This window comes from Triticum aestivum, chromosome 5D, assembly GCF_018294505.1.
Source record: "Triticum aestivum cultivar Chinese Spring chromosome 5D, IWGSC CS RefSeq v2.1, whole genome shotgun sequence".
In the NCBI taxonomy this organism is placed as follows: domain Eukaryota; kingdom Viridiplantae; phylum Streptophyta; class Magnoliopsida; order Poales; family Poaceae; genus Triticum; species Triticum aestivum.
In genome coordinates this window covers 440,140,280-440,155,158 of record NC_057808.1, presented here as the reverse complement: position 1 = coordinate 440,155,158, position 14,879 = coordinate 440,140,280, and the positions used below count along the sequence as shown (strand labels likewise).

The window sequence follows — 14,879 nt, the reverse complement described above, 5'->3', positions numbered from 1 at the left end:
AAAATTCTTTTTGCTTTTAATGATTTTGAACAGAAAATACTTCAATAATTTTAGTTGCATCAATTTTATATGATTTTAGTTTCAATAATACTAGAGGTTTCTTATAATGTTTTGAACAGAAAATACTTTGTTAATTTTAGTTTCATAAATTTTATTAAAGTTTATTTTATTCTGTTTCTACTTTTATATTTTAATAAAGTTTATATTATTTTGTTTCTAATTACTTATTTATTTTATTTGTTATTTTTCATTCACCATTTTTCATGTATTTACTAATTATTTTGAGCTATAAGACCCTAAAATTGAAAAGCATTTTAAATGAACTCTGAAAAGGTTGAAACTTGGCATGGTATCATCATTTCATCCACATAGCATGTGCAAGAAAGTTGAGAGGGTTACGGCAAAAACTGGATGCACTTCGTGTACAAAACGGACAATCTCTTTCAAAGTATCAGGATTTCATACGGAAACTCGTCTGTTACAAAGGGATTTCATTTTTTAAAACTTATTTGAACTCCTCACTTTTTGTGTGTTCAAAATGCACCATTCAAAGCCACATCATCATTTTTCAATCATTTCTGACTTCATTTGTTATTTTTCATGCATTTACTAATTATTTTGAGCTATAAGACCGTAAAATTAAAAAGCATTTCAAATGAACTCCAGTTTGTACACGAGGTGCGTCCAGTTTTCGCCGTGACCCTCTCTACTCTTTTTCACATGCTATGCGGGTGAAATGATGATACCATGCCAAGTTCCAACATTTTCAGAGTTCATTTTGTAGCGATTTTCAATTTCACGGTCATTTAGCTCTCTAAACAAATCGGTAAATGACTGAAAACAGCAAATGATGTCAGAATGTGTTGGAAATTGATGACGTCGCTTTGAATGGTGCGTACTGAACGCAAAAATAGTCTGGAGTTCAATTAAGTTTAAAAAACATGAAGTGCCGGTGTAACAGATGAGTTCTCGTCCGAAGCCCTGATACTCCGAAAGAGATTGTCCAGTTTGTACACGAAGTGCGTCCAGTTTTTGTCGTAACCCTCTCTACTCTCTTGCACATGCTATGTGGGTGAAATGATGATACCATGCCAAGTTTCAACATTTTCAGAGTTCATTTTGTAGCGATTTTCAATTTCACGGTCATTTAGCTCTGAAAATAAATCGGTAAATGACTGAAAAACAGCAAATGTTGTCAGAAAGTGTTGAAAATTGATGACGTCGCTTTGAATGGTGCCTACTGAACGCAAAAAAAGTCTGGAGTTGTAATAAGTTTAAAAAATGAAGTGCCGTTCAAAATGCACCATTCAAAGCCACATCATCATTTTTCAATCCTTTCTGACTTCATTTGTTATTTTTCATGCATTTACTAATTATTTTAAGCTATAAGACCCTAAAATTGAAAAGCATTTCAAATAAACTCTGAAAAGGTTGAAAGTTGGCATAGTATCATCATTTCATCCACATAGGATGTGCAAGAAAGTTGAGAGGGTCCCGGCAAAAGGTGGATGCACTTCGTGAACAAAATGGACAATCTCTTTCAAAGTATCAGGATTTCATACGGAAACTCGTCTGTTACAAAGGGATTTCATTTTCTTTAACTTATTTGAATTCCTGACTTTTTGTGTGTTCAAAATGAACCATTCAAAGCAGAGACTGATTTTGAATGGTGCATATTCAACGCATAAAAAGTCTGTAAAGATCGCCAACCCCAACATAAAAAAATGAGCATAGATGCGCCTATAGAGAAAATTCAACCTAAATTCATAATAAATTTCTATGAATTTCAGAGAAACTCACTATGAATTTAGGTCAAATTCCATGTATAAGGGCATCTATTTTCATTTTGAGAGGAGCTCAACAAGGCAGAGAGGGACGGGCTTATAAACCGGTGTGAGCGCCCTTCGGTTGGCGAGGTGGGACTAAACTGGACCAACCCTTTAGTCCCGGTTTGTGGCACAAACCGGGACTAATGGTCATGGGCCAGGGGCGAGGCGCATTAGTCCTGGTTCGTGCCTTGAATCGGGACCAAAAGGTCTAGACGAACCGGGACCAGTGGCCCACGTGGCCCGGCCGGCCCCCTGGGCTCACAAACCGGGACTAATGCACCCCATGGGTCCCGGTTCGTGCCGAACCGGGACTAATGGGCTGGCCAGGCCCAAACGAAAGCCCTGTTTTCTACTAGTGCCAGTCCCGCTGTCCTCCCCCGTCCCACGATCCCCTCTTTCACCCGGGCGCGCCCCGGCTGCTCGCCGAAACGCCACCGAAGCGTTCGACCGCCTCCAAGTGTGCTAGGCGTGTCCCCGGCTGCTCCCGCTGCGGGCCGGGTCCCATGGCTCAGGCCAAGAGGTACGTGCTGCGGCTCTTCATCTCGCTCAAGTACGTGACGGCCAACGTGCTGGACCGGCAGAGCAGCCGCGCTGTGGTCACCGCCTCTACCGTGACCAGCGGCGATCTCTCTACAGTCGCCCTCTGCTTTTCGCCGTTGTTCTGCACTCACGCTGCGAACCGCTTAAAGTGAGACTCCGCCTTGTGCGCTGGCTAAGATTGTGGCCGAGCGGACGAACACGACGGCCGAACAAACAAACGCAGCATTTGGAACATTTAGGCCCTGTTCGGGAATCGTCCAACTCCGTAAAATACGGGAGCCGACGAAGCACCACTTTCGCAACTCCCAGAAAATACACTGCAGGCCGCTCCGCTCCGTCCGCTTCAGGAGCGGAGCTGCGGAGCCAGAGAGTTGCCGAACAGGCACTTAGTACCACATCGCTCGGCTAGCAACATTGTACGCGGGTTAAATAGCCCAGTGCTTACCTTCTCATCGCCGAGGACGCAGAGTTGATTCATCAGCCATGCCTAGGCGAAAGCAGTCGCTTCGCACTTTTGGCTGGGCCCGTCCTGGCGGCATGTGACCCTAGGTCTCTCCCTTGGAGGTGCGGGGGGTTAGAAGTACGGTGCGATGTTAGTCTTTTTCTATTTTCCTAATATTTTTTACTTTTATTTTATTACTCTTTTTAGTTACTTTTATTTTCTCAATATTTCTTTTTTCCCTTATATACTACTCTAAGGCTCATATTCAAATGTTTTGCAGGTTCTGCAACTTCACTTTCCTTTTATTAATCTTTTTCATTACTTTTATTTTCCCAATATTAATATTATTTTGCCCACTCTTTTATTTCTTTTTATTATTTTTATTTCTCTAATTATTTTTCCCTTATTTGCTACTCTAAGGCTAATATCGTAATGTTTTGCATGTTGTGCAACAGGTGCACATGTAGTGTCTAAAATAAAATATGAAAAATAAAAACTAACTAACTTTTCTTTTGTTTTCCTAATATTTTCCTTTTCTTTTATTAGTCTTCTTTATTTTTATTTTCCTTATATTTTTATTTTCCTTATATTTTTACTTTCCTTTTACTAGTCTTTTTTTATTATTTATTCTTTTCCCAATATTTATTTATTTTTTATTTTTTCTTTTCCGCATGTTGTGCAACAGGTTTTTTCTTTTCCGCATGTTAGTATTTTTTATTTTTATTTTCCTAATATTTCTTTTTTTTCCTAATATTTTTTACTAGTCTTTTTTATTCTTCTTTTCCCAATATTTTTTAATGAAAAAACTCGATAGAGAAATGTAAAACTAATGGAAGCCAAAGAAAGTCGTAATAGATAGAAAAAAACAATGAAACAGAAGAAAACCATATAGAAAACAAACAGACCTCTTGTGGGATCCGACCACTATCCTCTCATCCTGGACCTTGGTGTTTCTGCCATGGCTAAAGCTTCTAGATTCCAATTTGATGCGTCGTGGCTCTTGATTGATGGGTTTTATGATATGATCTCAGAGAAAATTTCCTCTCTTCTTGCTTCGAGGACCCGTTCCTTTGGCCCCATGGATGGCTGGCATTTTTGCTCATACCAATTGCGGATTTTTTTTAAAGTTGGGGTCGTAACCGTGCGGCAGAGGCCTTACGGAGCAAACGGGACCTGTTGGGGCAGGTCTCGGCTTTGGACGCGGAGGCAGACGTTGTTGGGCTTTCTGCGGGGGGCTGGCAGCGTAGGTACAAGTTGGAGGCTTGTCTTATGCAGTTGCACCGTCAAGCTAAGGAATACTGGAAACAAAGCGGGACTATTAACTAGACCTTAAAAGGGGATTCTTTAACGGCTTACTTCTTTGTCATTGCCAACGGGCGGCGTCGTAGATGTGCTATTACCAGTTTGATCATTAAGGGGAGGTGCGTTTCTAAGCCCAATATCATCTTGGACCATATCCATGACTTTTTTGCAGGTCTGCTTGCGGCTAGGCCGGCCTCTTGGACCATATCTCAACCTATGAACGAGGGCACAATATTCTACCAACTAAGAAGAAATCAGAAGATAAAATGAGCAAAGCTAGAAGATTAACATACATCTCGAGTGACGAGACTAATCCTGTAAAGAAAAAGAAAAGGAGAGCATGGTATCAACAGACTCAGCTTGATGCCACATAAATTCACTTGTTCAATCCTCACCTGGACCAAACTTGAAACAAATTTCTTGTTGCACAAATATGAACAGAAGGAATCAAATAAATCTCTCTCTAATAATAAAGCACGGATTGACTCCATGGGTTCACCATCACTTTTCATTAATAAAGTTGCAAATAATTACCCACCACTGCCATCTTTAGGTGGAAAAAACGTTTCGCTAAAGATCTGAAAAAATACATTAGAAAAAAGATCGAAAAGAGAAAGAGCTACCCGACCCAACCCTTCACGACCCTGCCTCCCAAATCCCAATCCCATCTCGACTCCAGCGCGCCGCCACCTCTTGCCCCGCCCCGCCCGGCCGGCGCTCCGCCTCCCATCGCCGAGCGTCGTCGCCCCTCCTCGCCGCGCCGCCGGACCGCCTACCGTCGTCACGCACTGCCATGGCCTACCTTGCCGCCCCGCCTACCCCTACCCCAAGTTCCCCCACACCCGCGCCCATCACCGGCATCCATACGCGCGACCTGTTTCTCTGTTGCCGGGCGGCTGCAGGAGGTGGCCGGCATCGCCCCGTCATCAAATCCCCTAGCCGCTTGATCTCATCCGCCGCATGCTGGCTGCCCGTACAGGATTGACGCGCCCTATATCCGGCGACCCGCGGCTACTCCTCCCAGCCCCGGATCTGCTCTCCCGCCACCTGCGACCCACGGCTTCAATGATCCACGACCAACTCGGCTGCCCCCTTCCCCGTGCAGCTGCCTCTGAGGCTGCAGCAGCCTTCGCACGAGGCCACTACGGCGCCACCTATGCTGTCCTGAAGTTCCGTCAGATTCGTCAATTTCAGTTTCATCAGTTTTTGTCAGATTAAGTTTCATCAGATTCAGATAATTCAGTTTCGTCAAAGTTTCAGTTGTAAGTTAATTTCTCACGCACGTTGGCGCTCGGCGCTCGACGTCGTCCACTTCCTCACATCACTCGAGCCCAAATGCGTGCAGGTTACACCAGCCTTTGATTTATATACCTACCGTACGTCCACTGATCAGTAACATGAAAAGGTTGGGCGCTCTGAGCTAGAACATAAGCTGATTGATGAGATGAGTTAAAATGCTTCTGATTGGTTAGACCCTCAATATTCCAAACTGAAGTCCAAGGAAGAAGGATCAGGAATAGCAGGTAAGAAGCCCATGAGTTATTTGTCTTACAGGCATGCACGTGAACAAGGTTCTACATAGTTCCAGATTTCCAATGGACGCTGGTGTTGTTGGCTGACATCTCCGGGGCTGTACATCATGATGGTTACCAAGACACGACAATGATCTAAATGCTACAAACCTGAATGAAATACCATGACTGCAGGTCGTTGCTGATTTGTGTTCGAAGAGGTGCAGCAAAAAGTGAGAAGCAACTGAGGTAATCGCCGATTGAAAAAAATACATGATGCACTGATGGATTATCATGTATATAATGCCTGTTATTGGAAAGACCGATGTTTTGCTCTGAACTTGTTTGTGTAAATTTTTGGCATTTTCCATTGCTCTTCAGTGCACTGAAGAATAGTGAAATCTTGGCATCCGATTCCTTTTGCAGGCTATGCTTTTAACTCAACCAAATCTGCATTGTTAGTTGCTCTTATAGTCTGTTTGTAGCTAATTGGGGGACAAACATGGGCAATGACCAGCTTATTTTGATGACAGTGCAATCAAGGACTCACATGTTCACTGATGAATCTACCTCTATTTGCATGGTTATTTTCCGAATCAGCAACACTTTATGAGGGTCTTCATCGGCAATGTACATAGTGATGCATAACTGTTGGTTTGAATTATTTGGATGCTTCAGTTGTCAGACATGTATGTGCAGAGAGTTGAGGCTTTGAAATTAGATAATATGTCTAATGAATATGCATGTTTATTCATGGAACTATGCTCCATCTGTTTGATCAATTTGTTCGATGCATATGCTCATTCATGTGTTGTCATAGTGACTTGCCTGCGCTCATTGTTGATCGCAAAGAAGTGAGTTGGTCCAGAAATTGCAGCTGAGATGGAGCTCGGCAGGATGGCTAGACAGGCCCAGCTTGGTATTAGTCTTCTCTAAAATTTTATGTAGAAGTTTTTTCCTAGATCCAAGTACATTGTATCACTATTTTGCAGGTGTGATCCACAGCAGAGATCACATTTTCTATGATTATAATTTATTTACTCATGTTCATACTAAATGTTTTTAGCAAAGTTCATACTAAATGTTAAAAGGGTCAATCCACAAGCTTGTCTGATCCCCGGTTCATTTTTGAACTATGTCCACGTGTTCTATCAAGGATCATTTTGTCGCATATGGAAATGACAAGCAATTTTCTTACCAGAATTATCATATTTGTAAGGTCGATCACCCATGGGTTCTGCACTTCACTAGAAAAAATTTGTAGCCTTGACCTGATAAGTTAGTGTTGTTGTATTATGAATTATTCATAGTACAAGACCAAATTTATAGTTTTAGTTTCATACAATTTTTTGTTCTTTGATAAATGGAGATTGTCATTGTCTTCTGTTTGCATGCCAGAATTTGGCGGTCCATTGTAACAATTTTTTGGCTTGATATTTATCTGTGTAGATGCATGGGTTCAAGGATATTCTTTCTCTCGTTGCAACGCCTCACTGACATTGGGTGGCAACGTTTCGATGTTGTCGTGGCGTGCAGTCAGGTGTTTTGGGTTCGTTGTTTTGGTGGACAGGGCATCTAGCACTTTCTTCGTAGCGAAACATGGGGGTTGTGCTTGCACATACAATTCTTAGAAAAATTGAGTGCATGCTAAAAAAATTCTCTCCCACGGGGCATCTAGCACTTTCTTCGTAGCAAAACATGGGGGTTGTGCTTGCACATACAATTCTTAAAAAAATTGAGTGCATGCTAAACTCTTTCTCTCCCGTTGCAACACACAGGCATATGTGCTAGTAAAAGAATTATAGGCAATTAAGAGTCTACAACTGACACATAATCATGGTGCTAATAGCATAATGACCATTCTTTTTAAAGAATTTTAGTACAAAGGTATCAAATGAAAACTTCTAACTTCTGAGAGAACGGTACTTGTTTTCTCATAATGCTCAAGTACATCCTTGCCTTCTCATCTAGGAAATGAAAAGAAACAAAGGAAAGTGAAATTTTCTGGTCACTGAAATCATTTACATCGTAAACCAAAAATATAGTCTTCGTACAACTACCTTATCTAATTATTTTTATATATTTGAAGGTGTGTCTAGAAGACAATTAATTAAGCCTAACTGACTGATAACATTTTTACCAGCTAAGTGAAGTCCAGGCCACTAGCCTCCAGCTCCGCAAATACTTTCATTGTCTTGCTAACATCATCGTCTGCCCGATCTCAACTTATGCGCCTGCATAGGTTTCGATGCGTCCGCTTTGTGAACGACTGAATGATGTTGTGCACCTTGTCCAAATTCACATTATTCTGCCTCGGGGGCTTCACTAGATCCTTCGTGTAAACACTAATGCGGTGTTGAAATGACTATTGTACTTTCTTACCCATTGTTAGTGACATGGAATGGGTGTGGTTCCCACAAGATGCTTTGTGATAAGGGCATGTACGATGGTGCTATCTTAGGAGTGCCACATAGGATAAATACTGTGGTAGAGGAGAGATAAGTCATAAGAAAAGGCTTGTCTTCTCTTATTTAAGAGATGATCTCTTAGCATAATATGTCTCATCACGTTTTTTAAGAATAACTATTATTAAAGATAAGGCTAAGAGATAACCATTGAAGACATCCTTTTATTTCCATCTCTGAATTATATGAAGACTTAGCATATTGTCGTATCAACCACTTTACATGCTAAACCACCCATTGTGTTTTTGACTTTGACAATCAAATAATAGCCGGACACTAGTCCTGGCCATGGGCAGCCCGGACCGTACGGCCTGACCCGGCCTTGCCCATAGGCCGGGCCTGGGCCTAGATTTCGAGCCCGACGGCCGGACCGGGCCAGGCCCGTCGTTTTCGCCATTTAAGGAAGAGGCCCGGCCCGTATCCCAAGGCCCGGTAGGCTTTTAGCATGATGGGCCGGGCTCGGGCCTGATTTTTAGGCCAGGCGGACGGGCCGGGCCTGGGTTTTTTTGCGTCGGGCTTTGGTTGGCCCGGCCCGGCCCAACAGATGGCCAGATATACCGGACACTCACACCGCTGGACTGCCTCGCTCAGAAATTGCAGTGCCACGCCACGACACACTTCCGCACTTGTGCCGTTCGCCCTCTCCTGCGCGGACGGCGACGCCGCGCCGGTCGACGTCGCTCCGGCCCACCCCCGCCTCCTTCCTCCTCCTTCACCCGGTCTCGCCCACCGGCGGTCCTCCCCGCCCTGTCTCGCCGCCCTTCCCCGTCCCACGACTGCCTCTTTCGCCCGGTCCCGCCGGGCGCCCCCCAGGTGCTCGTAGAAACGCTGCAGCCACGCGTGCTAGGCGCGTCCGCGGCGGCGGAGGCGGCGGGCCGGGTCCCATGGCGCAGGCCAAGCGGTACGTGCTGCGGCTCTTCATCTCGCTCAAGTACGTGACGGCCAACGTGGTGGACCGGCAGAGCGGCCGCGTCGTGGTCACCGCCTCCACCGTCGAGAAGCCCCTCCGGGACGGGCTGGAGTGCGGCCGCGCCTGCAACGCCAAGGCGGCCGCCGCCGTCGGCGAGGTGCTCGCCATGCGCCTCCGGGTGGATGGCCTGGCGCACGAGCCCATCCACGCCGACGCCGCCAAGGAGGTCGAGAAGAAGGGCTTCAAGAACCGCACCAAGGTCTGGGCCATCCTCAACGCGCTCCGCAGCCACGGCGTCAACCTCCACGTCGACGACGACGGCGACCATAGGCGGCATGTCTGACGAGCATCAGTGCGTCTCTTGAACCCTGCCTCCGTGCCTGTCATTTGTTTACGTGTGTGTTTTCATTTGCAATGTGCAGGAGGCTAGTAAAAAAGTGCAGAAATTTTAGTGCTTTGATTGTAACATGCTGTTCAATGTTGTCTCACTATCCTAGTCTCAGCTCCCAGATAATTTGATACTCATGTTATTAAGGCTGAACCAGTGAACATCTACGGAGGAAATGCTGCATTTAGTTTGATTTGTTGCAAGGTCACTTCTGAATCTTAACTTGTATCTAGACAGAGGCAACTCTGCAGTGTTTCTGAATCACTTTTCAGTAAAAAGAAAAGAAATGCAGTAAAAAAAAAATGCACAAAAAGATCAAGCAGGGTTACTGCTGTAGTGGTTGAAATTTATACCCCATGTCTTGTTGTCACCTCAGGCAACAATACTGTAACATCAGCCATCTGAGATGCACGAAAACCTCAAGAATGTTTTGATTTGCATACTTCTGTAGCTAACAACAAGGTTTACACCGAACATGCTGTTATTTTTTTTTAGAAATGGAGGAAGACCCCCGGCCTCTGCATCTGGACATGCTGTTCAATGTTGCCTCACTGTCCTAGTCTCAGCTCCCAGCTAGTTTGATACTCATGTTATTAACTCTGAACCAGTGAACATCTACAGAGGAAAATTATACATTTAGTTTGATTTGCTGGAAGGTCATTGCTGAATCTTAACTTTTTACTCTCTAAACAGAGGAAACTCTGCAATGTTTCTGAATCACTTTTCAGTAAAAAGAAATGAAATGCAGTAACAAATGAACAAAAAGATGAAGCAGGGTCACTGCTGTAGTGGCATGGAAATTTATACCCCATATTTTGTTGTCACTTCAGGCAAGGCATCTCAGATGCACGAAAACCTCAAGAATGTTTTGATTTGCATACTAGCTAACAACAAGGTTTACACCAAACATGCTGTTATTATAATAGCATCTACCTCCGACTCGACGATGATGGTGAACATAGGTGCATGTCTGACAGACAGACATCAGTGTTCAGTGTGTTCCTTCAATTATCTGCCTTTGCGCCATACTACTATGTGTTGCTTTGCAAATGTGTAAGGGGCAACAAAATAAAGTGTTAACATGCTACTTCGATGTTGCCTTATGCCACTGAACTATTCTAGTTCTCAGGTCTCAATATAGTGTTAAGCATGAACTGTTCTAGTTCTCAGCTCTCAACTAGTTTAATACACATATTAATGTGGCTGAGCATGAACAATTGAGCATCTGTAGAGGCACATGATATATGTAGTTTGCTGTGTTGCAAGGTCACAGCTGAAAATTAACTTATGTGTTCTGTCTAAATAGCCATTTCTGAACAGATGTTATCCTACCCTGCATGGTTCCTGAATCACATTTCACTAAAATGCAGTAGCGAAATTTACACTAAAGAACGAATAAAATGCAGTTAGAAACGCACCAAAGGATCAAGCAGGGTCACTGCTATAGTGCATGGAAATTTACTGACATGACAAAGTTTACACGGACCATGCTGTATGGTATAATAACGAGACCATGAAACTGAATAGGCTCAGTCACATAGTGGCCTGACCAAGTGATTCTAGTTTCTTGTACGCGTCGAGCTGGCTCAGAGCACTATCTAGCAGAGCCTTCTTACTATCGCTGGTCACTTCCCTTGACTGTTTAAGCTCGGACCTGGCTGCAGTCAGCTCATTCTTCAGGTTCCTGATCTTCAAGACTTCAACCCATCCCTGGCTTTCTTGAGGTCCGTGATCTTCTACTCGATCAGGTGCAGATCCTCGTGGTCAGACTGAACTACTCCTAATGGTGGTAGAGCGCTGGAAAAATGTTGCGGTAACGGTGGAGCTGACGGCATCGTGTCCCCGGTTCTTGAAGGGCTTCCCAGAATCAATATCATTTTCTGCAAACAAGTAGTGGTTCAGTCCAAGTTGTGGAAATAGGAGACAAATCACTCTCTGAACTTCTAAAAACTGTCAACCAAATTCAGTGTTTGGGCCTGTAGATCTGTTCTTTTACATGGTTCATGCAATTTTGGTGTTTGTATTCTCATTCTGGTAAGTACAGAGTACACATAATCCTTCTTGCCCGTTCACAGTCGTTAATAAAGTACATACTATCAAAATTTAGAAGTGGAATCATTTGGTCATTGCATATATTACACAGAACACCACAGTGCCCTTCAATCTGAAGGTAGTAGACAAAAGGGACACATACCTGCCTATGATTCTCAGATGGTGGGTGAGAGCGGGCGATCTTGACATCCTTCCTCGTCTTCCCCTTCTACCACTGGCAGAGCTCCACCGGGTTCACCTTCCCCGCGACGGCCATGACCCCAGCATCGGCATCTCGCACTTTTCTCAAAGATCTTGAATTCTGCCTTGGTGCCCGTCATCTGTGTGTGTGTGTGTGTGTGTGGGCGCGCGCGCGCTTTCATTTGCAATTTGCCTCACTGCCCTAGTTCTCAGCTGCCAGCTAGTTTGATACTCGTGCTATTAAGTCTGAACCAGTGAACATCTACAGAGTAAAACGATACACAGTTTGATTTGTTACAAGGTCACTGCTGAAATCTAACTTCTATCTGAACAAAGGTAACTCTGCACTCTGCAGTGTCCCTTGTTCATATTTCAGTGAATGAAATGAAATGCAGTGACAGATATACCAAAACATCCAGCAGGGTTTACACCGGCCATGCTGGTACTAAAGAGCATAACGGCGAAACCATGGACTGAATAGGCTCAGTCACATGGTGGCCTGAGTGAGTGATTCTAGTTTCTTGAACGCGTCGAGCTGGCTCAGGGCACTATCTAGCAGAGCCTTCTTACTGTTGCTGATCACTTCCCTTGATTGTTTCAGCTCAGACTTGGCTGCAGTCAGCTCGTTCTTCAGGCTCCTGACCTTCAACGCATCCCTGGCCCTCTCGAGGTCTCTGATCTTCTCCTCGATCAGATGCAGGTCCTCGTGGCCAGACTGAACTCCTGATGGTGCTAGAGCGCTGGAGAAATGTTGCGGTAGCGGTGGAGCTGAAGGTGTAGTGTTCTCGATTCTTGAACTGCCTCCCAGGACCAGTATCATTTTCTGCAAACAAGTAGCAGGTTTAGTCCGAGTTGAGGAAGTAATTGTGGAAACTGGAAAAAAAAGTCACTATCTGAACTTGTAAAATCTGTCAATCAAATTCACTCTTTTGGACCTGCAGATTTATCTCTTCCTTTATAACGGTTTTATACCCATAAGTTCTCCGGTTTCTACTTTTCATGCAATTTGATCTCTGTATCCTGCCTTGGGTGTGTGTGGTGTTGGCGTGCATTTGATCTCTGTATTATCATTCTACGAAGCAAAGTACGGAACATATCAAACTTCAGAACTAGTACATTCGTTTGGATATGACACAGAACACTGGTGGCACACATGATCTTTCAATCTGAAGGTAGCACTAGAGAAAAACAAGATACTAGATACATACCTGCTTATGATTCTCAGCCGGCGGATGAGGGCAGACGATCTTGACATCCTTCCTCGTCTTCCTCTTGAGCCACTGGCAGAGCTCCGCCGGGTCCACCTTCCCCGCCACGGCCACGACCCCAGCATTGACGTCCCCCACCGCCGTCTCGACCCCTGCCGAACCGAAAACCAAGCAAAATGGATGTCCCCGGGTGTCACCGTCAATCAAAGGGTTTTTCAGGGAGAAAATAGAGGCAAAATCAAACGAGAGTGTCATCATGTCATGTCAGGAAGGATGTGCAAATGCGTTGGTGCCCTACCGGTGAAGCTGCCGACGGCGGCCATGGCCTTCTCGACCTTGCCGACGCAGCCCATGCACCGGCACTGCATGTCCACCTGGAGGCTGAACCGCGCGTGCTTGGCTCCCTCCTGCCAAGAGGAGCCAGAATCCATGGACGGATCATGGATCGGAGGAAGAAGAAGAAGAAGAAGATGGAGGAGGTGAGATTGGTTGCTCACCGTTGCCATGGCGGGCGGCCGGCCGGCGGGGTTCAGAGAGCTCGTCTGGGTGGTGGCAGATTGTGTGGGGTTTGGTGGAGGTCAGGGGTGGGTGGTTTAAGTAGGCGTGTGGTCTACACAGGTGTTTCACTCGCTGCTGGTAATTAACCGCCCGGATTGGATTGGATTGGATTGGACGGCGCGAAGTTCCATGCGGTGCCGTGAATCACAAAGAGCCACTCTCACCGATCGATGGGCATTCAAGGATCGTTTTGCTTGTTTGTTAACCCCTTCCCTGTTCATACTAGTCAGTCAAGTGGTGTGTAATCGTCACATCGTATGCTTTTCAGAAGAAAAATGGTGCTTTAATTCTCCTTCACGGATTTCCCCCCTCTTGACTTTTGCATGGTCTTGGTCCAACTAATGAATTAATACTCCTTAGTACTAAATTTTTTTTGAATGAATGGTCTTTAAAAAAACATGGATGACTAGGTTTTTTTAGGCTTCACACACGCTTTATTACTCAAGAAGGAATACAGTACAGCTTAGGTCTGGACGTTGAAGAAGCCAAACATGACGACCAACTGAAAGGCTAAGCGCGTATCTAGCGAGGCTATGCGCCTTGATATTCGAAACTCTACGTTCGAAAATAAAAAGAACAAGACCTTAAATCTAAGGACATTAACTTGATCTCCTTGATGATATGAGCATGTTTTCCTTCAGTGCCTTTAGGCTGGTCATAGTGGGGAGTAACTTATACTAGTGTCATGCATATGACACTAGTCTAAGTTACTATCTCCATAGTGCAAAGTAACATAATAGTAGTATCATAGATGACTTCATTTATTAGCTTGTAGACTCATCCTTTCTTGGGAAGCGCTATGTTACAGTAACATATTATGTTACTCTAAACACCTCTCTCCTCTGCAGATGACGCCCACCGCGCCATGTCTAGAGGATTGGTAATGGCCCTGCGTTGGAGTTCATCGCGGCTCGTTTGTCTCAGCTTGTGCACGCCCTTGCCTAGTCGGCTTGCCGGCAGATATCTCCGTGATGAAATGATCGATAAACCAAATGTGTACTGGACGGGCTCTGGAAATCATGCTCGTGAATCGCCTTCCGTCTAGCATGCCATATAGCCGCGATAGTGTGACAAGTACCCTGATGAAGGCCGGATCAAGGAGCTTCTCCATTACCGTGAAAATCCATCAGCGCGCATCTGGCTCCGTTGTCTCACTTATTGTAGTGACTAGCTCTTCATCCTCAAGTGCCCAAACACATCTTGACATGGTGCATTCCATTAATGAATGTCGTCATGAATCTTCGCTGCCACACAGAACACAAATGTTGGACGTGCCCATGTTCCAGTGGTGAAGCAAATCTGTTGATGGTATTGATTGTTGTGCGAGCCTCCAAAGAAAAACTCTAGTCTTTGAGGGAACTTGTATTTTCCATAGTTTGCACCATGACGCGGAGATTCGTCTAGTACAAATATTTGAAAGCACCATTTTTTGAGTTGTCAACATCACTTGTTTTCAAAAAAGGAGTTGCCAACATCACTTGGCATACCCAAATA

At 44.7% G+C, this 14,879-nt stretch overlaps 1 protein-coding gene and 1 long non-coding RNA gene across 2 annotated transcripts; both read left to right on the top strand.

Annotated features, from left to right (window-relative positions):
* The first annotated feature begins 4,730 nt into the window (after positions 1 to 4,730).
* On the top strand, positions 4,731 to 6,378 carry LOC123125366 (uncharacterized). The gene is made up of 2 exons (XR_006461389.1): positions 4,731 to 5,636; positions 5,820 to 6,378. It is a non-coding gene; the product is annotated as an uncharacterized lncRNA (long non-coding RNA).
* Positions 6,379 to 8,677: 2,299 nt separating this feature from the next.
* LOC123122521 (50S ribosomal protein L18) lies at positions 8,678 to 12,597 on the top strand. The gene is made up of 2 exons (XM_044542718.1): positions 8,678 to 9,351; positions 12,221 to 12,597. The coding sequence occupies exon 1, from the start codon at positions 8,974 to 8,976 to the stop codon at positions 9,340 to 9,342; it is 369 nt and encodes a 122-aa protein (XP_044398653.1). The 5' UTR covers positions 8,678 to 8,973; the 3' UTR covers positions 9,343 to 9,351; positions 12,221 to 12,597.
* Positions 12,598 to 14,879: the final 2,282 nt, after the last annotated feature.

What these genes read in the sequence shown, in the direction of transcription:
- LOC123122521 (XM_044542718.1), top strand. Translation starts at nt 8,974, where the DNA reads ATGGCGCAGGCCAAGCGGTACGTGCTGCGGCTCTTCATCTCGCTCAAG.